General features: G+C 41.0%; 4 protein-coding genes and 2 long non-coding RNA genes across 9 annotated transcripts; 2 read left to right on the forward strand and 4 right to left on the reverse strand.

Moving 5' to 3' along the window:
• The first annotated feature begins 49 nt into the window (after positions 1 to 49).
• ints11 (integrator complex subunit 11) lies at positions 50 to 9,979 on the forward strand. 2 transcript variants are annotated; one of them, XM_079360201.1, is made up of 17 exons: positions 50 to 100; positions 3,368 to 3,465; positions 4,371 to 4,444; positions 4,535 to 4,763; positions 4,868 to 4,966; positions 5,044 to 5,078; positions 5,168 to 5,306; positions 5,503 to 5,567; positions 5,851 to 6,040; positions 6,119 to 6,202; positions 6,288 to 6,377; positions 6,582 to 6,744; positions 6,868 to 6,978; positions 7,319 to 7,380; positions 7,538 to 7,680; positions 7,850 to 7,979; positions 9,658 to 9,979. In XM_079360201.1, exons 2-17 carry the CDS (start codon positions 3,427 to 3,429, stop codon positions 9,721 to 9,723), a joined length of 1,719 nt encoding a protein of 572 aa, XP_079216327.1. In that variant the 5' UTR covers positions 50 to 100; positions 3,368 to 3,426; the 3' UTR covers positions 9,724 to 9,979. The 2 variants fall into 2 exon arrangements, with proteins under 2 accessions (XP_079216327.1, XP_079216326.1); XM_079360200.1 differs by lacking the exon at positions 50 to 100 and adding an exon at positions 2,860 to 3,112.
• LOC306834425 (ceramide-1-phosphate transfer protein-like) lies at positions 1,327 to 2,458 on the reverse strand. Its single transcript, XM_079360321.1, has 3 exons — positions 2,366 to 2,458; positions 2,093 to 2,243; positions 1,327 to 1,939 (listed from the first exon to the last, which is right to left on the reverse strand). Exons 2-3 carry the CDS (start codon positions 2,224 to 2,226, stop codon positions 1,417 to 1,419), a joined length of 657 nt encoding a protein of 218 aa, XP_079216447.1. The 5' UTR covers positions 2,227 to 2,243; positions 2,366 to 2,458; the 3' UTR covers positions 1,327 to 1,416.
• On the reverse strand, positions 9,974 to 11,803 carry LOC306834341 (lysophosphatidic acid receptor 6). The gene is made up of 2 exons (XM_079360202.1): positions 11,591 to 11,803; positions 9,974 to 11,179 (listed from the first exon to the last, which is right to left on the reverse strand). The coding sequence occupies exon 2, from the start codon at positions 11,084 to 11,086 to the stop codon at positions 10,121 to 10,123; it is 966 nt and encodes a 321-aa protein (XP_079216328.1). The 5' UTR covers positions 11,087 to 11,179; positions 11,591 to 11,803; the 3' UTR covers positions 9,974 to 10,120.
• Positions 11,804 to 12,875: 1,072 nt separating this feature from the next.
• On the forward strand, positions 12,876 to 17,176 carry LOC306834343 (PHD and RING finger domain-containing protein 1-like). 3 transcript variants are annotated; one of them, XM_079360206.1, is made up of 7 exons: positions 12,876 to 13,128; positions 13,638 to 13,721; positions 13,832 to 13,959; positions 14,203 to 14,294; positions 14,421 to 14,620; positions 16,105 to 16,207; positions 16,290 to 16,701. In XM_079360206.1, exons 1-7 carry the CDS (start codon positions 13,012 to 13,014, stop codon positions 16,319 to 16,321), a joined length of 756 nt encoding a protein of 251 aa, XP_079216332.1. In that variant the 5' UTR covers positions 12,876 to 13,011; the 3' UTR covers positions 16,322 to 16,701. The 3 variants fall into 3 exon arrangements, with proteins under 3 accessions (XP_079216332.1, XP_079216330.1, XP_079216331.1); XM_079360204.1 differs by lacking the exons at positions 16,105 to 16,207; positions 16,290 to 16,701 and adding an exon at positions 17,011 to 17,176 and having other exon boundaries at positions 12,973 to 13,128; XM_079360205.1 differs by lacking the exons at positions 16,105 to 16,207; positions 16,290 to 16,701 and adding an exon at positions 15,015 to 15,360 and having other exon boundaries at positions 12,973 to 13,128.
• On the reverse strand, positions 15,008 to 16,095 carry LOC306834346. The gene is made up of 2 exons (XR_013780479.1): positions 15,467 to 16,095; positions 15,008 to 15,434 (listed from the first exon to the last, which is right to left on the reverse strand). It is a non-coding gene; the product is annotated as an uncharacterized lncRNA (long non-coding RNA).
• LOC306834344 lies at positions 16,704 to 17,023 on the reverse strand. Its single transcript, XR_013780477.1, has 2 exons — positions 16,942 to 17,023; positions 16,704 to 16,881 (listed from the first exon to the last, which is right to left on the reverse strand). It is a non-coding gene; the product is annotated as an uncharacterized lncRNA (long non-coding RNA).
• Positions 17,177 to 21,278: the final 4,102 nt, after the last annotated feature.

The raw sequence follows: 21,278 nt of genomic DNA on the forward strand, positions 1-21,278 counted from the left end.
TTCTTAAAAGCGTCAGCCAGGTTGCCATGACAATCTGGTTTCCCTTGACAACCACCTGGATTGAAGGTTGAAGGTGGGGAGGAGACCCCTTGTGTTCAAAGTGCGTAACTGCAGCTGAATTGGTCAAATATAATCAGTATGGTATAGCACAGCGTTTCTCTTTTTTTAGCTTGAGTACAAGAACATTTTTTCAGGAAATAATTTGTGAAAAGAACATGAATTAATCGATATATGTGTGTCGCCATACATTCATACATAACACAAGCTTTATTATAAATGAATATCCTCAAGCTGGAAATAGTGCCCTATTTAAAATGCTGTTTATTAATGTTTCTTTCATCAGTGGATGGATTTTCCTTAAAATCAAACTATTGGTGCAACTTTTTTTTATTTTTACAACATTTGTGACAGTCTACCCTCATTTAAGAAACACTATTCAAGCCTTAGTTAACAGCTACCAAACAAACAAAAACATTGTTTTGTTGCCTGAATGTTCATGAATTTTTCTGCATGTTCATTTTTAACTCAGGTTTGGACAGGAACCTTTGCTGTTTCAAGTAGTGGGAGAGAAAGTACTTAGATAGAAGGGGGAGGTTCTGGGTTTTTAGCTGCACGATACACACTAGAAAATACCACAGATTTCTTTTCAAGAGCAACTAAAATAAACAAAACCCCCTCATCACAATCAAAGATACATGATGAGCGATATTGGACTTTAAGAAAACAGGATGATACTTGGTTATGTCATAGCCTAAAGTAAACTCTAATTTACTATGAACAAGACAAAATCAGCAGAGATGAGAGGCAGCCATATAGACCTACAATTTTGCACAGAGGTTTCCAGATTCAACTAATGCAGGAGGTTCCTCTCCGGAGATTTAAAGAGGACAAACAGTCCCCCTTTTCAAACGGTCCCCCTGTGTTCTAAATGAAACATCTGTGCTGAGCTTTGGTCCAAATATACCATGAATAAAGCAGCAGAGGAGGTTTGTGACCCTGTAGAAACCAGCTCTCTCAGAACACTCTTGTTTGGTTTGTGTGTGTCTTTAAATACAATGAGACGCCTCTCTGAGTTTCCGTGGTAGACACACTCCACCGCCAAGACAATAAAAATAGCGAACCTGCTCAAAAGTTTTGCTCTAGTCTGAGGTGGAGTCCTTGGATGGATATTAGGGGAGGGGAGATGATTTTCTTACCAGAATACAACTTGTGATGTCACAAACTGATAAAACTAGAAAGGGAGCATTTTTTCTCTGCATGGTAAGACTTATGCAGACCACAACAAAGATCTGGATTGATTTATTTATTTCAAAATTTGTGGGTTGATACTCAAGTTACAATTTTTCATAACATGTTCTCTTTAAAACAATGAGCTTTACTTTTTACTACATGTTAAAATAGCAGCAGTTGTTGCTGCTACGGTAAGTCAAGCATGTTATTTTGAGCATAAAGTTCCTCTGTGATCTGGTACACCTCAGAGATTAAAGGCAGGACTTCACCGAGCATGGCTACAGCCTGCTCAGGTGTGCCTACATTCATCCCTTCAAGGAAAGCCAGACGCCCTGGGAGCACGTGGAACGCCATGCCTGCGGCCGTGCGGATCCCTGGATGATGATGCTGGGCGAGAGACTCGTTGTAAGACTCTGCACACATGACGGACGTCTTGCTGTCCTCACTGCTGGTGCGGAGGCGCTCCAGGAAGAGCTCGAGCCACCTCAGAGCCCGGTGGAGCTTCAGGAGGGTGCAACAGCCGGACGTGGGGTGGCTGCCTACTTTGGTCAGGTCCACAAGTTCATTATCCAGCTCATACTTCACCATTGACTGGATGGTGACATACTGAGACCCGTTCTCTCCCTCTAGGTAGCCCACCAGGATCTTGATCTTGTCGGCAGCATCCTTGGAAATGAAGCCAAAAACCCACCCCAAGCTGTTCAGAAATCTAACAAAAACCAGAACAAAATAAGTTGTCACTTTACCTTAAAGATCTTTTGTTGCGTTTTCTAAATGATGCGTGATAATACGCCTTTAAATGATCAGTCCACTTCCTGATCCACCTGCTTGCAAACCAAATTAAATCTTATAATGGACTTACTTTACAAGACCACGCCACCCATCCACGTAGTGCTCCAGATACACTTCTTTATCTTCCGTCAAACACAACTTGAAAGCGTCGAGCACCTCCTGCAAGGAGAATTTCTGATCTTCTGCAGCCACCGAGTCCGCCATGGTTTCTCAATGCGGAACTGTCAATTCAGACAACAAATATAACACAAGACAACAAGTGTAGACTGATGAAGAGTGGCAGCTTTCAGACTGGAAATGGACATTAAATAGCCTCCTGGTGTCAACAGATTAAACACATTACCTTAAACACAGTCACGAGTGAAAAGTAGAGATGGCAATTCTAACACTTCAGTTTCGAAACTTCGAAAAGTTTCGAAAAGTCATGTGACATCTGAATTCGCCCACAGGGACAAATAAAGTTCTTCGAATTGAATCTTGTCGGAAGGGTTTTTAGGGTCCATGGAAATAATAGTTTTTTCTATCGATAGATAAGCCTATATATTCTATATATTTTTATTCATACACAGAAATACCATTCTCAATAAATGTATACAAACATAGATAGATAGATAGATAGATAGATAGATAGATAGATAGATAGATAGATAGATACTTTATTGATCCCGAGGGAAATTCAAGTATAACAACACACATTCTCTTACATTTATTTAATTTTCCTTAATAAAAAAATAATTAAATTGTGTGCGTGTATAAACTGTTCCCTCCCTGTATCTTAACCACAGAAAAATAAATTCCAAAGTGTATCATTATGAATAGAGGTAGCGAATTATTTTATTTTGAAAACCATACCGGAAATATCCACGTTTTCATTACGGAAACTTGACAGGTAGTAAGAAGGAAAAGGCGACGGTACTCAACATGACCCACATGTTTGCAAGATAGGACAATGAGCATCTCCATATAAAACAAGAAGTGATTCATTGAAACCAGTCAGACCAGCTGGGATATCTACCTGCTGGTCTTATCTTATTTAAATTAAAAGTTTCCCGATGAGAAATAATGCCTGAAATAAAAGTAACACCACTTGGTGAGTAACAGCAGCTAACTAGCATCTGATGTAGCTACTTCCGTCAACAAAGAATAACCACATACTTTAGACACTTTAGTTCTTTCACTTTTTAGCTGTCTTTGGACGCAACTGCTCTTAGTGCGTTCGTGGTTTTGCCACAGCTTTTTAACTTTAAACACGTTTTTTTTGTTTTGTTTGGAGCTGCAAGTTAGCTGGAGAAGCTAACTCCGTGGTGCGTTCACGGACTGGTTTGTTGTTGTTTCTCTCTCCAAGGTGCTGGACAGGATGTCGGCCGCAGCTGCATCCTCGTCTCCATCGGAGGCAAAAACATCATGCTGGACTGTGGGATGCACATGGGATACAATGATGATGTAAGGAACCACATCGCTCAAGCTGTCACTGTCAATACGGAACAGTTCATGTACAGTTAACATTCAGATATTCATGTGAAGTAGAGAAGAGAGTAAAAAATGCACCCTCTTTTTTTCATGTGTAATTCATCCTCTGTAAATACTGTTGATAGTAAAAGCATCTACTTCTCGTATAAATACTATCCTGACCCAAAACTATATTTATCTCTGCAACTTTTCACTCTACATAACACACAAATCATCTCCTTTGCAGTAACATTTTTTAAAGGGTTTACATATCTTATTTCTAAGTGCCTGATGTGTGATAACACAGAGTTTGTACATTATAAAGTTAAGTGTCCGGATTGTTCTTTAGTTTTGGTAGAAGATGCATTTTCATTATCCTGTGTAAATATATGAGCTCTAAATAGTGTCTGACTATGAAGTGTCTGCAGAAGAACTTAAAAAAATACAGCAGCATATGTATATGTTTATATTTGTGTTGTTTTTGTATTGCTGCAGGGCATCCCTGGAAAAGAGACTTTAGTCTCAGTGGGTCCTACCTGCTAAAATAAAGGACAAATATAAACATATATATATTCATAAAAGTGAATGCAGGAGTCTGCAGCATAGAAATGGTGTCCACCATGTTTAGCGTTCCCTGAGAGCTGTGTGCAATTTTCGACAGGCATGCTTTTGTCTTCGTAGCATTCCTTTCAGTGACCGCATGTTTGACAAATTAAACTGATTCTGATTTTGGAAACAGAAATCCAAGTGCTTTTAAAGTTTGTTTAAACCGTGTTAAAAAAAAGAAATATCTTCGCTGAACCCTTCTTTCCAAATGTCATGTATATAGAGTGTTTGAAAGAGCTTCATGGTTTAAGATGAATCCGTCTGAGACTGACAGGCTTGTATTGTCTTTACAGCGGCGTTTCCCAGACTTTTCTTACATAACCCAGAATGGACGTCTGACAGAGTTCTTGGACTGTGTGATCATCAGGTTTGTTGTCCATAAGTTTACAATAAATACTTCTATCACTATTTCTATTTAAATGTGTTGATTTTCTTTTTTTTATTGTTTTCTTCTCAGCCATTTCCACTTGGACCACTGTGGCGCGTTGCCCTTCATGAGCGAGATGGTCGGCTACGACGGACCCATCTACATGACCCACCCCACCAAAGCTATATGTCCCATTTTGCTGGAAGATTTCCGGAAAATCTCGGTGGACAAAAAGGGAGAAACCAACTTCTTCACATCCCAGATGATCAAGGACTGCATGAAGAAAGTGGTGCCTTTGAACCTCCACCAAACTGTCCAGGTGCGACGCTCGTGTCCCCTTCCATCCCTCAGTCACGTGTGTTCACCAGCTGCCCGTCTCTTTTGATGCTGAATCAAGCTGTTTCTGTTGTTGCTTGCTGGCAGGTGGATGATGAGCTGGAGATCAAGGCGTACTATGCAGGCCACGTCCTGGGAGCTGCCATGGTGCACATCAAAGTGGGATCAGAGTCTGTGGTTTACACAGTGAGTACGCAAGCCTTGCACAGAGTTATTAGACTCACGAGCTCCCATCGCAGGAATAATGTCTTTCTCTTTTTCAGGGAGACTACAACATGACACCCGACAGGCACCTGGGGTAAGTGGCGCTTCTCTTTTCGTCCCCTCGAGTTAATTCGTCCTCGCTCGCCTCTTCTGTCTCTTCATGTTTGTGTTGTGCGTGTGCAGCGCTGCGTGGATCGATAAGTGCCGCCCAGACATTCTCATCTCAGAGTCGACGTACGCCACCACCATCCGGGACTCCAAGAGGTGCAGAGAGAGGGACTTTTTGAAGAAAGTTCATGAAAGCATAGAAAGAGGAGGAAAGGTAGTCGCAGTGAACTTTTAGTCTTCTTTAAATGTGTGTGTGTGTATATATATAAAGGGATCAAAGCCACACCAGTAAGTGAGAATGCTCCGGACACTGGAAATCTCCTGCTTTGTGCGAGTTTGAAAAGATAACAAATAAGATTTGATTCGGTTCATCAGCTCTTCTTTTTTTCTTTTTTGAATTGTCTTTTCAGGTTCTCATTCCAGTTTTTGCCCTCGGAAGAGCACAAGAACTCTGCATTCTGCTGGAGACCTTTTGGTAGATCTTTTTCTTTCTTATTTAAAAGTGACAACTTTGTGATGGGTGACTGAGCTCATGATTAGATATCAGGACAGAGCGGTGTGCAGATAAGAACTACTCTCAGACAAAGGCTGATTAAAGTCAATCATGTTAATGATAAAGGACGCGAGCAAATTGAAAATAGCCGTCTGACTGGATTAAAAAAAAGCCTCCTCCTTGATTGGACATGATGTAATAATTGGGGCGTGTGACCTTTCTGATGTTAAGTGGCGCTGCTCATTATCTCCTTCTCACCTGCCAGGGAGCGGATGAACCTGAAGGCCCCCATCTACTTCTCCACTGGGCTGACGGAGAAGGCGAACCACTACTACAAGCTCTTCATCACGTGGACCAATCAGAAGATTCGCAAAACCTTCGTGCAGAGAAACATGTTTGAGTTTAAACACATTAAGCCCTTCGACCGCTCCTACGCTGATAACCCTGGACCGATGGTGCGTCAAGGTTCCCTCCTTCAAGCATTTAGGATGTTTTTCTTTTTTAATGACGTAGAACAATATGTGAACTTTCAGGTGGTGTTCGCCACACCAGGGATGCTGCACGCCGGTCAGTCTTTGCAGATCTTTAAGAAATGGGCGGGCAATGAGAAGAACATGGTGAGTCTCTCATGGAAACAAATGTTTCTTTATTTAGAGATGACAGTTCTTGAAAACGAAAAGATTTCACTTTTCTGCCTTGTAGGTGATCATGCCTGGATATTGTGTACAAGGAACAATCGGTCACAAGATCCTAAATGGACAGAGAAAACTCGAGATGGAAGGAAGAGCAACGGTAAGACTATTTCATCCGCTGCTCGTCGTTGTTACTCTGAGCGTCCTGCTGCTTTTCATGGCTGGAAGTCGGGGCTTTAAAAAACTTTGCTTAGCACAAAAACAAGTGTAGGCATCAGAAAAAGTGACTCTCACTTCAAATTTATTAAAAAAGAAATGAAAGTTATTTTCATCTTCTCATTTAACTCTCCTGTGACTCCTCCAGCTGGATGTGAAGCTTCAGGTGGAGTACATGTCCTTCAGTGCCCACGCAGACGCGAAGGGCATCATGCAGCTCATCCGTATGGCCGAGCCTCGGAACATGCTGCTGGTGCACGGGGAGGGAGCCAAGATGGTGTTCCTGAAGGGCAAGATAGAGCAGGAGTTCAGTGAGTGCATCGTTTGACCCGTCTCATAAATCATGTGTTTCCTGTTTAAAGTATAAAAAGCACACGCGCAGTAGGACGCTTGTAAATGTTCCTGTTTTCTTTTTCTTTTTTTTTAAATGACAGGTATAGACTGTTACATGCCAGCCAATGGGGAGACAGCGACTGTGACTACAAACCCCAGCGTACCTGTGGACATCTCGCTCAACCTGCTCAAGAGGGAGATGGCTCTCGGAGGTATGATTGATTCACTGTCGAGGATGCGTTTGTGAGTTTCCTTCACATCGGAAAGGGACCGACAGATCAGATCGCCCTGACTCCTGTGATACAATTATCGAGACACTGGTGCCACATGTAGAAGAAGAAGTGGGTAAAAGAAGACGACTGCAGCATCGTGTCAGACGGCGCTGAGAAGACGTTCAAGGATGAAGCGGGATGAGAGATGAATAAATATAGTTTGATAGTTGGAGGAAATACAGCAGCCTCCTGGGATTGTTCACATGCTCATCATGGCCTGTTTTTAATGTCAGTGTTCACTGATTTATCTTTAATGTGCTGATCTGTTCTTGTGTTGAAGGGCCTCTTCCCGACCCCAAGAAACCTCGCACCATGCATGGAACTCTGATCATGAAAGAAAACGTACGTTTGTTCTGGAACGTACCAGATCAGGAACTCTGTTGGGTTTTTTGGGGGTTTTTTTAAACTACAAATCATGACTTTTAGTCTTGTAAGATTTGCTCTTGTCAACGCGACCGACAGATTCTTATCATTCTCATTTTTTTCACTCCGAGCACAGAGTCTGAAGCTGGTGTCATCGGAGCAGGCCCTGAAGGAGCTCGGCCTCAACGAGCATCAGTTACGCTTCACCTGCCGCGTGCAGCTCCAGGACCCGCACAGCGACACAGACACACTCCACAGAGTCTACACACACCTCAAGAGGTGAGAGGGGGGGGGGCGGGGTCTCCTGACACCTACACTTGCCACTTGTTTACCTGTTTCCTAGAACAAATTTTCTCTCTGTTCATCTCTAACAACCTGATTCGTGATGTGTGAAATCTTTTCTGGAGTAGGATGTAGGAGGTGATCTTTCTTTGTGTCTGTGCTCCAGCGTGTTGAAAGGTTACACAATCCAGCACCTCCCTGACGGCACCGTCATGGTGGAGTCCATCGTCATCAAAGTGTCCTCCTCCGCTGAAGAGCCCAACACCAAGGTCCTGCTGCTCTCCTGGAGTTATCAGGTGAAAGACTTGAGCTTCACTTATCAACTACACTTCACAGTGACTTCTTCATGCTCTTCATTATGAATATAACACTCATTTCCAGCTCCAGAACTTTTTAGGCAGAAAGGCAGCGCAACATTTTATCATGCAGCTAAAAAATACAGCAGGGAAGTGGATATGACTAAATTCCCGACTAGGGTTACAAAAGAGTTACACAATGCAGAAGAGCAGTCAGTTACACGTGTGGTAAATGAGGCTGAACGGTTTCAAAGATGTGGTTTGCCGAGAAATCAAGATGAATCCTCAGTTTGTGTCCTCTGACAGAAAACACCTCGGTGCCTCAGCACTGCATTTTAAATCAACCCCTGATGTCTACTATTGATACATTATGTAACATAGTTATACAGCTGGGAGTGTTTACTGATGGCTTGCACATAAAGATAAGAAGACACATGAGTGCAAAATCAGCAGATGGAGGGAAGAAGGTGAAGTAGAACCCTGCACACATTTCTAATTTATCACAACGTTTCAAAGACCTCTGGACGTCGATTAAAAGTCTAAATGATCAGAGTGGAATATTTTCACCATTATTTTTTTTTATCAACTGTTGTAAAAAAAAATCAAAGTGTTGTGAGACGTCGTAGTCTGCAGAGGAAACGTGTCTTCCGGTTTTAATTCAGTTTTTTAAATGAGCAGCAACTTGATTCCAAACTGGTTAAACTACCCCTTCTCTCTCTCCCCCCCCCCCCCCCCCCCCCATTTCCTGGTTCTCTCCACTATTGCCAGCAAATGTTTGCTTAAAAAGAAGTAAACAAGAGACTCAGATTTTATATAAAAACTGCGCAAAAAAAGCCGCAAGGAAGGAGCAAAAGCAAATGAATGCACAGACTGTGATGATGCACGAGTGAATGTTCACGAGTCGAATCAAACACCTGTCAAATCTTCATTTTTAGGGTGCTTTTAAAGCCTGCTTGTGTTGTTTCCTGTCACAGCCTGCGAGGCTGAGGAGCGCTCTGATGAGCCACAGGAAGTGAAAGCCTCTGTGTGGGCAGACAGTGACATGCAAGGTGTGAACGTGAGCGTTGAAGATGAAAGTGGAAGAAAGGGGAACCTGCCTGTCAGAGTGAGACGCGGCGCAGTGGAAGGAGAGAGCGGCTCCTGTGGCTGGAAATGTGAAAGCATTTGTACCTGTGCCTCATTGGCACACCTTACCGTGTATGTAGGTCAACGACACGGAGGATCCAACATATTCTGTATTGTTAAAGGCAGAACGTGCGACACATTACAAAACTGAAATCCTGCATGCTATCAGTAAATATCTCTCTGAGTCATGACTGTCCACAATGAGCGTGACACGTGAGTCCCGCTGTGTGTAATGACGTCTGAGCTGTGTTTACATCATGCTTACACCATAGACTGTTTACACGCACGGCCCGCTCATATCCTTGCGTATGAAGCTGTTTTTGAGTAAGGGACTAGTCTTGTACCTTATTCTGTTTAAGCGGTATTTTTGCTGTCTTTCTTCTATTCTTTATTTCTATCTCAAGTATTTTGAGACGGCTGTAACCCGAGCATGTGGTCATGACCTCTGAAGTTCTCTGTGCCTATTGAAATGGTTGTAAAGGGCCTTTTTTTTGGGGGGGGGGGGGTGGGGGTTGTAATGTTTTTAAACTGATGTTTTGTTGTCTCTTTTCAGGACGAGGATCTGGGGAGCTTTCTTTCCACCCTGCTGAAAAAAGGGCTTCCATCTGGACTGTGCTGAAAACACACCTTCGCTCCAGACTGCCGTCGTTACGAAGGACTAACTCAGAGACGAAGATTATTTTGAGCCTGGACGTTTTTAGAGGCTGCACCTGTAAAGGTCAGAGAACTGATCTGTAGGTGGACTTTAAATGAACACATTTCCATAAAGGCAGCCTACACTGACAAATTATCTTTTTTTATGTAAAACAGTTTGTAAAGTCTGTCATGCGCTCCTTCTATTGGCTGCAAAACATAAAGAAAACAAGTTGCTCAACTTTTTGTGTTTCCCTTTATTTTGATGTACAACGCCAATGTGGATACAAATCTTAAAGAAAAGTCTCATTTGTGCAACAATGAACAAACACACACAATGACAGCAAAGCATATACAAAGCTATATTTACAGCATCCTGTTATCTATGAGCTCACTGCGATGGTATAAACCCCTCTGCGCCGCTGAAATCTTCCCCATGAACAAACAGTCTTAAAGTTCTTCCATTTGCAGTGGCTGGTGGTGATGTAGTAAAGCACAGGGTCAAGGCATGTGTTGAGGATAACGAGTGCCATGGTAACCCGCCTGGCGTTGTAGATGGCGTTTGCGGCCGAGCAGCTCTTGATAACGTCCATGCGTCGGAGAAGGTGCAGCAGATACACCAGGTGGTTGGGCAGGAAGCAGAGCAGTGTTATAGCGAGGATGGTGTAAATGACCCTCACTGCTTTTTGGGCTGTTTTGGTTTTGATCATGGAGATGCGCCTGGCTGCCAGCGGGTAACACACCAGGATGATGATGGAGGGCAGCAGGGAGCCAAAGATGAGACTCAGCAGGCTGTACGCCACCAAACGTGTGTTCCACTCGTGCTTGTCGAAATTCTCAAAGCAGCTGTGACCTCCAGAATCGTCTGCCTTGGTTTTCAAAGGTCCCATGAGAACAAAGACCAGCATGGCCACGCCGACTACACACCACAACAGCACACTTACCACCAGGGACAACCAGGGGCTTTTCAAACGCAGATACGTGTGTGGATGAACGGTGGCCATGTAGCGATCCACGCAGATGCACGTCATGAAACACACGCTCATGTAGATGTTGGCGAAGAACAGAATCCCAGTGATGCGGCACGCGACGTCCCCGAACATCCAGTTGTTTCTGTGGAGGTGGTAGTGGATCTTGAAGGGCAGAGTGCAGAGGATGACGATGTCTGCCAGAGCCAGGTTGCTGATGAAGACGCTGAAGGCCGTGCGGGGAGCGGTCCTGAAAGTGAAGACGTAGAAGGCAGACAGGTTTCCTGGAAGACCGACCACAAAGGCCAGGATGTAGACCACTGGGAATAAGTAGTACTGGTACTCTGCTGAAGGGATGCTGCAGTCATGTGTCTTGTTCATCTTTGAAGATTTAGTTGTTTGTTTTTTCAGGAAAGATGAGGCGAGCCAGCGTAGGATGATTTTCTCATAAGTGCTGGAGGCTCTTTTCTGAAACTGTATGAGTAAAAGCAAGTTTCCGATCAGAGTTTTTCCACTTCTTTCACACTGTACTGGAAACACGTCTCGCCTTCTACATGACTGAAAGTCATTTTTTAAACTCTGCTTTTAACTTGTGATTTTTGCTCCAGAAGTTGCCTAAAACACATTATACTCAGTAGTTTTCTCAAATAAATAAAAAGTACAAAAAAGAAGGTTTACAGTGGAGATTGAATATCTAAAGTAGATGAAATTACCCTTCACGCATGAAGAATAGAGACACATTTCATACATTTTTTCTGCTTACTGACATCAAACAAAATATATAAATACTGACATAGTTTAATATGTAGCCCAAGATGTCAAATTGTAAAAAATGAACATAAACTAAATGTACAGATAAAAAATATCTGAAAAGATTATGCTCACCAAAGTCCTTAGAGGCTTCTTGGTCTGTTTTCCGAATGCAAAAAGCTGCGCTGCATGTTGAAGACTCAGGAGATGAAAACGGTGTCTGCTGCTCCTCTCAGAAGACGGTGAGTAAATGCCATGCTGCTCTTTGCTCAAGTGTCTTAATTTCCTGTGTCAGTGTCCTGTGTAGGTGCAGCGTTCAGACAGGGCCAGGAAACCGAAGCATCTTGCTTTTCTCACCCACCCACCTCAGTTAAATGACAGGTCTTTTTATAGTGTCTGTCTGTGTTTCACTGAAACCTGCAGTGTTTCTTTCTAAACAACAGTGCTGCCGAAAACAAACTTGAAATGATGAATAACACTTACTACACCTTATCTTATGCTGTTGCTGCTTTCACAAGGTCTATAAAGTGCTACTTGTTATTATTTATATTTATCCATATGACTTTATTTCTCATGTAACCAGTGATCAGATAAAAGTTAAAAGGCACAATACCTAATCAAATAATTAAAAGGACTTCTCTTAGAGAAGGCACAATCAAATAGACACAAAGTAAAAGGCTCATCATAAAAGTCACAATACACAAACAAATTTAAAGGAAATTAAACTTACACAAAAGGCACAACACGCACTCAAACAATCCAATGTGTACTGGAAGATATATTCCTCATAGAAAAAGCCCAATCAGATGACCTGGAGTAATGGACTCATCACAGAACAGGCTTCATTTAACCTTTTGGTTTCAGAGTGTCCAGGTTTTCAGAGCCTTAAATCCTTTCATTCTCTTTGCATTGTGTTTATAATTCCCACGGCTATAATTTTGCATTGCTCCAAACTTGATTTGAAGTGTGCACTATTTTCCCACAGAAGCTAGAAGAAATGATTAGTCTATGAATCATGCAATCATCATCATCATCATCATCAAGATACTGTTAACATGGTTACAATATCACAATAAAAGCCATTAAAACAAGTTTGAATAATACATTGACTCACATGCAACATATTTGAATGGTTCAGTTCCTAATCATCATAATAAGTTAAAAAAAAAAAAAAAGTAACGTTAAAACTGTGTTGACCATGTTGACATGACTGTGTCTTTTATTCTGAAGGACTTCGAAGGAAGTTGTCATCTGTCGCGCGGTAATTAAACGTAAAGGCACAGCATAGCGATCGTCGGTTGAAATGTTTAGCTAAAATTCCAGCTTTATTTACTTTACTTCATATTTATAAGTAAAGGAACAGTTTACTTGTAGGACTATAGGACTACTTGACTTAGTTCAAGGTTATATAAAGAAAATGCTCCTGTCGACTTAAGCTAACAGATAGCAACGTCACTGCGCGTGCTAATCCGTCTCCTAGCAACAGCAGTGAGAAACCGGAGTTTCTTTGTGAGTTGTCTGTGCTTGAGGCAGCAGGTGGAGAGGGCAAAGATTTGATGGCAGAGTCAGATAAATGCTTTATTTGTCTGAGTCCCATCGAGAAGCAAGAAGTTGGTTTTCTCCAGAGCTGTCTGCATGTTTTCTGCCTTCAGTGTATTCTGCAGTGGTCCCAGGTAAACACATTTCACCTGTCTGTTTTTACCTGACTTAACAGCCTTTAGTCTCAGATTAATATTTCTCCCAAAACCTGTTCATACGTTACAATAAATCCAGTGAGGCAAATTCACATATTTGAATCATACATACGAATATCTTTAAGTTAAGTGTTATTATTCTACCTAATGGGTCACTTTTATGAAGAGTTTAGTGATAAAAGTCGCAAAAAGTTTCGTTTTTTGGGACTTCAGGGACGCCGTAGGTGTGCATTTTTGTTGACTAATTATCATTTGATGTGTTAATCAACAGAAATGTTTTTTGTGTAAGTTTTGCTGCTTTTCGTCAATGTCAATAGAATATTGAAAGTAAGATTAACAATATAAAATTGATCAGACAAAAATTATTTAAATCACCTCTGACTCTAAAAGTTAAAGACACAGTCATGAATGTATTAATCATTAATATTCACTGAATAAGGAACGCAGTAATATCTGAGAAACATGTCTGCTTGTGTTCTCAATCTCAGACTGCCAACACTTGCCCCGTGGATAGGATCAGTTTTGGCTTCATCCTCCAAAGACGGTGTCCTGGAGGGGACATACTAAAGAAGGTAAAACATTTTGCATTGTACCAAAGTAACACTTTTACATTTTGCAAAACATTTAATTATTCTATTTAGCACTTTTGAAATTCATCTAAGTAGTTTTTTTCTGTTTTTAGATCAAAGTGAGGACACAGAAAAATGTTGACGATGAAGAAGAGGAGGGGAGCGACGTCGTCATTTGCGAGAGATGTGGACGAAGCGACCGCAGTCACCGGCTGCTGGTGTGCAAACGCTGTGATTCAGGGTATTTTCAACATAAGCACACCACACACAGCTCCATTTGAGGGTTCTTGTCGGAGCATTTTTTTAAAAATATTTTGGATAAAATGATCAACAATTAACCTTATTTGTTAGTACATCGGCGTGCTTGACCAACAGATGGTTTTTGAGTGATGTTTTGTGTGCCTGAACACCAAGCTCTAAATGGAGATGTGTAAAAGGTTAAAGGTACTTCCTTGCAGAGCTTGAGTTATGCTTGTTATTGCAGGTATCACATGGACTGCATGACACCACCTCTAATTACAGGCCCTGGAGATGACTGGATTTGTCCTGAGTGTGCAGTTAGCCCTCATCAAACAGGTAAAACTTAGCAGGTAAAGGTCATCAAAATGCACACATATATATATATATGTTACAACATATTTGGTTAATTGATTATTTGTGTTTGTAAAAGAATAGTATATAAATGTAGTTGTCATTAAACAGACGGCTCCATGTTGGAGGAGGAGATCAGTGATGGAGAAGTAACAGACCTCCGGGCTGAAGCAGATGAATCTCCAGCCACCAGTAGTCGTCTTCGACCATCTTCTATGAGTTGTCCCGGCGGCTCTGTTGAACGACGACGTAGCGAGAGGGTCCACAGCAGAGCCCGTGTCGATCTTTACCCACGCCCCCGAACCTGCTCGGTCAGTTCTACGTGACACTTCGAGATTTACTGCTGCGTGTCTTTAAAGTGGAATGAAGTGAAAAGGTTACATTTTGGCTTAATACATTTATACGTATATTAGTTCAACACTATCGCACAGAGAATCATATTTGACAACTTTTTTACCACAGATAAGATACTCATATACAGTGCTGCAAAGATACTGCTGCCGTTTGTGGTTACAGTAGGAAACAAGTAACTTGGCCCACTCTAGTTTCAGCTGTGTGGGTTCTTGCTGCTGCTTCGGCTTGTGAAGGCGTCGGCTTTCTGGGCACACGGCACACACAATTCACAGATAAGCCAACGCTTAAAGAAACAGTCAGATTTACATTCTGTGTTGTTTTTTTTGGGGGGGGGGGGGGGGGGGTTTAAAGGCTGACGTCATCTTTTTCTGAGCTTTCTTGAGTGCTCTCTTGCTGCTGCTGGAGAATCAGCTTTGGGTGGCTCATAGTGGTTCATACTCTTCTTCATCTTTGCAGGCATCAGTGAATGACAGCACTTAGTTATTTACTCAAGGACATCTGTGTGTGCTTGTAAATTTGTTGATACTCTACCATTGAATCCCGCTCCTCTGTTCGTCAGGAGTGGCGTTCAGATGACAGCCACCTCTAAGTGCTGTTTTAGAGATAGTTCATAATGACTGAAGTGGTTTGTTCATTTGTGTCTGTGAGGCTGAGATGATTACATAAAAGTCAATCCAATAAATGTCTCACAGTGAAATAGATTTATTTCTTTTACTGAGGAGATGAGAGAACTGAAATACGATCAGGAATTTGAATCAAGAGTTCAGGTATCTCTGTCAGGCACGATGGATCTGTGCCTAAACTAAGATGAGACTGCAGAATTACACGTGCGGTTGAGTGTCTCCCGATGCTTTGAAGTGTTTTATAGAAAGAAAACTTATTGAAAACACAATTAACAACAATAAAAATGTGTGTGCTATTATGTACACACCGAATACCAAAGGTATAAACCTTTAAAGATGAGAGCTGCAATGAGCACAGGGACAAGATCGAGTACTGAACGTTACTCTGAGTTTACCAGGATAAAAAAACGTGAAGCATTTAGAGAATTTCATTTCAGTTTTTCACCGTTTATTCTTCCTGGATCACACGTTAAATTACACAAATTTTCAGTCGCAAGTTCAAGTGGGGGAGTTTTTCTGCTGTCAAAAGAACATTTTCACTCCAAAGACTCTTCACATGAAAACCAGACAGAAAAACAGGTGAGTGTAGTTCATATCATAACAGCACATTTACTTTGAAGCACTGGAGAACACACTTACCACCTGAAATGTAGGCAAAGTAAACTAAAGTAAGGACAGATTCATAACCAGTGTTATCTCAAGGAACTCCACTAAACTGCAGGTGAAAGATTTTACTTGTTGCTGTAATATGTTGCAACAGAGCAAGTAAATTAAGTTAACCAGACACATCATGGACTTCATTTTGCTTTTTTTTTCAGCATGTGCCGAAATATCTGTTACGGGCTCTGAAGTCTGCAGACCAATCAGACGAAGTTTATCCTGTTCCTCACAGTGACACCAACAGTACCGGCACTTCAGTCAGTAAGTTATCTTTTGTTTGTTCACGTCCCCAAAGCTTCAAATCTATACATAAACACAACTGCTGTCTTTTATTTTCCTGCAGAATTAAAAACAAGAAGAAGAAGAAGAACTTGAGCTGCTGGCTCAAAGAAGAGGAGAAAGTTTAAGGATGTTGCTATCCATTACTGCCTGGTAGATTGTATGTGCACCTGGTGGTGATGACCACATGGTGGCAGCATAGTGTCAGCGGTCAGGTTTTGGATTTCAGCCTGTTGTGTAAAACTCACCAGAACCTGCATTGTGACGCTTTCCTTTTTATTTTACAGTTTCAATTTAACAAAGAGACTAAAAAGAAGAATGAAAGTCCGTCGCTTTGTCCCGTTTGAATTCCCCGTCCTTTATATACCAAGAGATTCAGCTCACGGCTCATTTATACCTTCTGAATATTTAAAACATAAAAGCGTTTAATATGAACATTTTAATTTCAGGTAAAAATATATTCAATTAGGATTATCTGTTATTTTTTGAAGTGTTTTTATTTGTGCATGATTTAAAGTATATACTGATGGCTTCCAGGGTGCAGCTCTGCCAATGCTGTCCACCTCTTTGCTGTATACAATCAAAGCACATTAAAATGCCTGTTGACCACTCTACATTGGCTGCAAACATAAACCAGTATGCTCAGACACCAAATGCTTGTCCCTCATTGTCACATTTGGCATTCTTAATGTATGTTGACATTTGTTTATAGGCACTGCTATAAAATGAATGTCTGTATAGAGCTTAATGAATCCCCGCATTAAATACTTAATGACATTTTTCAGTTCAGACCAAACTGGTGGACCATCGTACCTCCTACTGTCATCTGTAAAGCTGCTAGCTTGGCTGGGAATCTCAACAGAAAATGTTCTTATTGAATAATTTCCCCTCATCTGTAAAAGTTTCTGGTAAATCCTGCCAATAAAGCTTATTTCAATATTGCACAAAAGATTATGTTTCTTTTGTTTTAAACTTAAGAATCTTGTAAGATCAGTGTTCATAGCTGCTTCAGTGCAGCTCCATTGACGGCTAGTGGACTGCGGCCAACAGTCGACTGGGGCGTCTGAGCATCAAAGCCTCAGACTTCAGTGGGGAGTTAGCTCGTCTGAAGGATTTTCTTCATCCCGCCTCTTTCAGCAGCACCGAGCCCCATCGCCTAGCAACGCCAGCCTCATTCATTTCTCAGGATCTTGTCCGGCTGTACCCGAGAGGATGCCGCCTCATTCAGACACTCTCAGATCTGTTGTTTCTGGTTCTCGGATATTAAACGCATCCTTTGAAGTCCAGCAAGCATCACAAGTGTGGCACAAGACGCCTCCGAATTATGACTCGTTTGTGAGAGATACGAGCTGTGAAGGCAAACAAGTCATTAATCACTCAACAGTCACCATACTACTTTGATCACTGACTGTACAGTTATGGTATTAGAGCTCATATTAAACCTATTGTGTGTATTGTGATTCAGTGGGCGGGCACTTACCAAGCCTGCAGCTCATCTTGGCCTACTTTCCCCCCAAAAAAACACAACGTGCTCAGAAAAACAAATGTTCACCTTCATTGGCCAGACGTGTTTGCCGAGCAGAACTGTTGAAATGAACAAAATGTACGAGTAGAGACCTTGTAATGAGTGTAAAAACGAGTTTACAAAAGAAAGCACTCAGAGTCTCTTGTTTGTTTTTTTACCTTTACTCATGCAGTTATCCGAGGATCACTGAAGAAGAGTCACTTGCAATGTTAATAAACCCTTCTCTCTACACTCTTCATTGTCGGCACATTTTTCAAAGAGCTGGTTTCATTTATTCAGTGAAATCTGTTTTCATTAATGTCATTTATTTATGGCACTAAGCAAAGCCACAATACTCATTTTGTATTTTCAAATGTTATTCTTGTCAGCACGTCAACCATGATTGGTTAATACAATCAATTATTCTGTTTGATATGTATATGGATTTAAAGCACTTTGAGGTTAAATCCCAACAAGTGTTGTGATTTGATGGCATTTCCTTCAGCATGTTTGAGGATTTGTGGTTTTGAGTGAAACGTCCCAGACTATTTAGATTTTGGGGTTCCTCAGGGCTCTTTTCTCAGGCCCTTTAAATTCATATATATATATATATATATATATATATGTATATATATATATATGTATATATGGGGTTTTTTTTTTTAACACTAATACCCTGAAGTGAGTTGGAGGGAGGCTGTCTAACTTATTCTGCTGTTGAATTGGACCAAAAATAGACGGGGTTTGCGTTGCAGACGTAAACGCTGCACAGAAAAGAAAGTCTTGTGGGAAGTTGTTTAACGCTAACTGCGAGCTCCATCGGAATTGCTGAGAAATTAACATCCGTTCAAAGAGGCATGATTGCTGAATAGTTCTGAAATTGAGATTCCTGAAATAAGATATAACGCAATCCAGGATTTACAAATAAACCGACATTCACTGGAACTTATCTTACTCAAGACATCAAAGAACCAAAGTATGTGTATGATGCCAACTACTTCTTGAGACAGCCAAAATCTGGCTCAACGAAATACATTGTTCTTTTATTGTTTCAGCTTTTTCCAAAAAATGTTATTTTATTCTGCAGAGAATTTGCTGCCGTTCTGCTGGAATTGTTGCTCAATTTTGACTTCATGCAGTCAACGCTGTGACCGTACATGACCCTTTTATTTTAACATCCATTGAACTCCCACATCCTAACACCTGGCGGAGAGGATTGCTTTGAGGCATCTAAATATTTGATAGTAGTCAAGCTGACACAGTGGAACAGTCTTCCTGAAAAGTACTTTCCTTTGTTTTTGTTCCAGCTTTGACCCAGTACTCGCCCTCTTTATTAGAACCTGCCACTGTCTCCTCGCAGTAATCACTGACTGGAACAACATGCAACAGTGGATAAGAAGCTGGGCCAACACTGAGGGGCTTTGGGTCTTAAAGCCTGTGACTCCTTCATCAATCAGACTAACACGATTAACACACAACAGAGCCAAGGTCACAACGTTTAATGACTCACTGCTCCACAGAGGGTCTGTTGACACAAAGTTCTTACACAAAGAATTGCACAGTAACGATAAAGGGCTAATTAGTTCCTCTTAACAACCGTCCATTCACAAATACAGATATGAGATTATGTCATTTTTGTACCCCAAAGACAGAACCACAGCACATGTACCTTTATAGCTAAAAACTGTGGGGGAAAGCCCCATTTTGGAAAAAAAAACAACACCAACTTGGTTTATCTGTGATCCAGTTTCAAGTATTTATCCTGAGCTAAGCTTATCACCTTTGATAACTGTGCATCTTCTCAAATTGTTTTTTTTTTTAAACCTGCTTTGCTGTTCTTAAACATGCTATGGGGCTTTTGGATACTGTTTGTTTTGTGTAATTTTTTTATGATACATTTTTTTGTCAAATGTTTTGTCATCAACCTTGGTTGTTTAGAGATTTCCAAGGAAATGTTTCTGCTCTGTACAACCCTTGCATCTCAGATTGGGATGCAAACGTTTGATTTTTATTTGGAGTGTGAGAATGGTGTCAATCTTCTCTCCTTTTCTCGCCTCACTTAAAATACCTCCCAAAGAGTTTAACTTATTTATTTATTCCCCGAAGAACGTCTTTTGCTTGAAACTACATTAATGTAAAAGTTTTTCGCAGCAGCAGTGAAGCATATGGAACTGATTCTTGAAAGGGCACCAACCCCAGGAGCCACATTTAGAGCAGCAGAGGCAGCGAGGCACTTTAGCTGAGACATTAGCTATACAGACTAATGTGCGTTGCCAGGGCTGCTAAATAAGTCAGCACTCATGTTAGCATGACTGCAAACAGTTTCTGGAGATGGCGGTTTTCAAACCTCAGATTGGTCATGTGTCAAGGACTTTTTTTTTTTTTAATGTCAATCAGTATACAGCATGATAATGTTTATTCAACTTCTAATCACATCATGGAGAGTCCTTTGGTTGAGTGACTGTCTTTAAAAAAATGAAGACATGAGTACTCGTAACTACTTGTCATCTTTTGTGGAAGTATACATATTACGACAGGTTCAACCACAGACTGGATTTTAGAGAACAGTAATTAAGAAAAAACTGTAAACTCTATAAAAACATGGACGTAGTCTCAGAGACATCACCCACTGGTTTTTGATCCTGACTTTGAAGCCTATTGGTGGTAACCGCCATATTGGAAGAGCTGTTATAAAGCTTTATCCTCAAGACTAACAACGTCAAAAAGCCCACTCGTCAGTGAGGTCAGCCATGCATGTTATAGAAAATCATTCTTAGCCTTAATATCTTTAAAAAATGTCCAACCCCTTACAGAGTGTGCCGATAAAGAAATAAGACCAGATTGTTTATTGAACCAGGCTGTAAGCATTTTTGTTTCTGCTGAAAAAACAGCAATTTTCAATGACTTCCAGGCCTTTTGCAGTCAGCCTCCAGTGGACACGAGGTGAACTGCAGTTTTATTTTTCACTTCATCATTGGCTTAATTTTTCAACACACAAGGTTGCAGCATGACTAATAGAAGTTTTCCTTTTAACTTTTCTATCCTATTTATCATCTTGTGTTGTTCTTGCCTATCCTTTGCTAGTCCATGTTAATGGTAGATATATTATTATCGTTATATTTATTATTTTCTGATGTAACTCACTGCACAGAATGATAAGCATCCCCAAGAGCTGCCTTACAATTGCGGTTTGAATTTCTTTTTACTTTCCTTCTGCTCAGTCAAAAGCCGACCATAGCCTGCCTAATACAACCTAGCAGCAACTCCTGTACTCCTCCTCGTGCAAGTTTCAGTATGTCCGCTCAATAACAACATTGGGTATGATATTCATTTACTTCTCTTTTATTATTCTGTATTTATTTTTTCACCTTAATGGATTTTATGTTTGTTGGATATGCAAGTGTCAGATTTTGTACTCTCTATATGCTAATCTAGGTGAGTGTTCTCTTTTTTTTTTTTTTTTTTTTTTAGGAAGGTACGAGGGTGGGATGGGTGGGCGGTTAAGTTCACTGTGTGTGTGTATATGTATAAAAAAAAGAAAATGGAAAT

The sequence above is a fragment of the Symphodus melops genome, assembly GCF_947650265.1.
Source record: "Symphodus melops genome assembly, chromosome: 13".
NCBI lineage: Eukaryota > Metazoa > Chordata > Actinopteri > Labriformes > Labridae > Symphodus > Symphodus melops.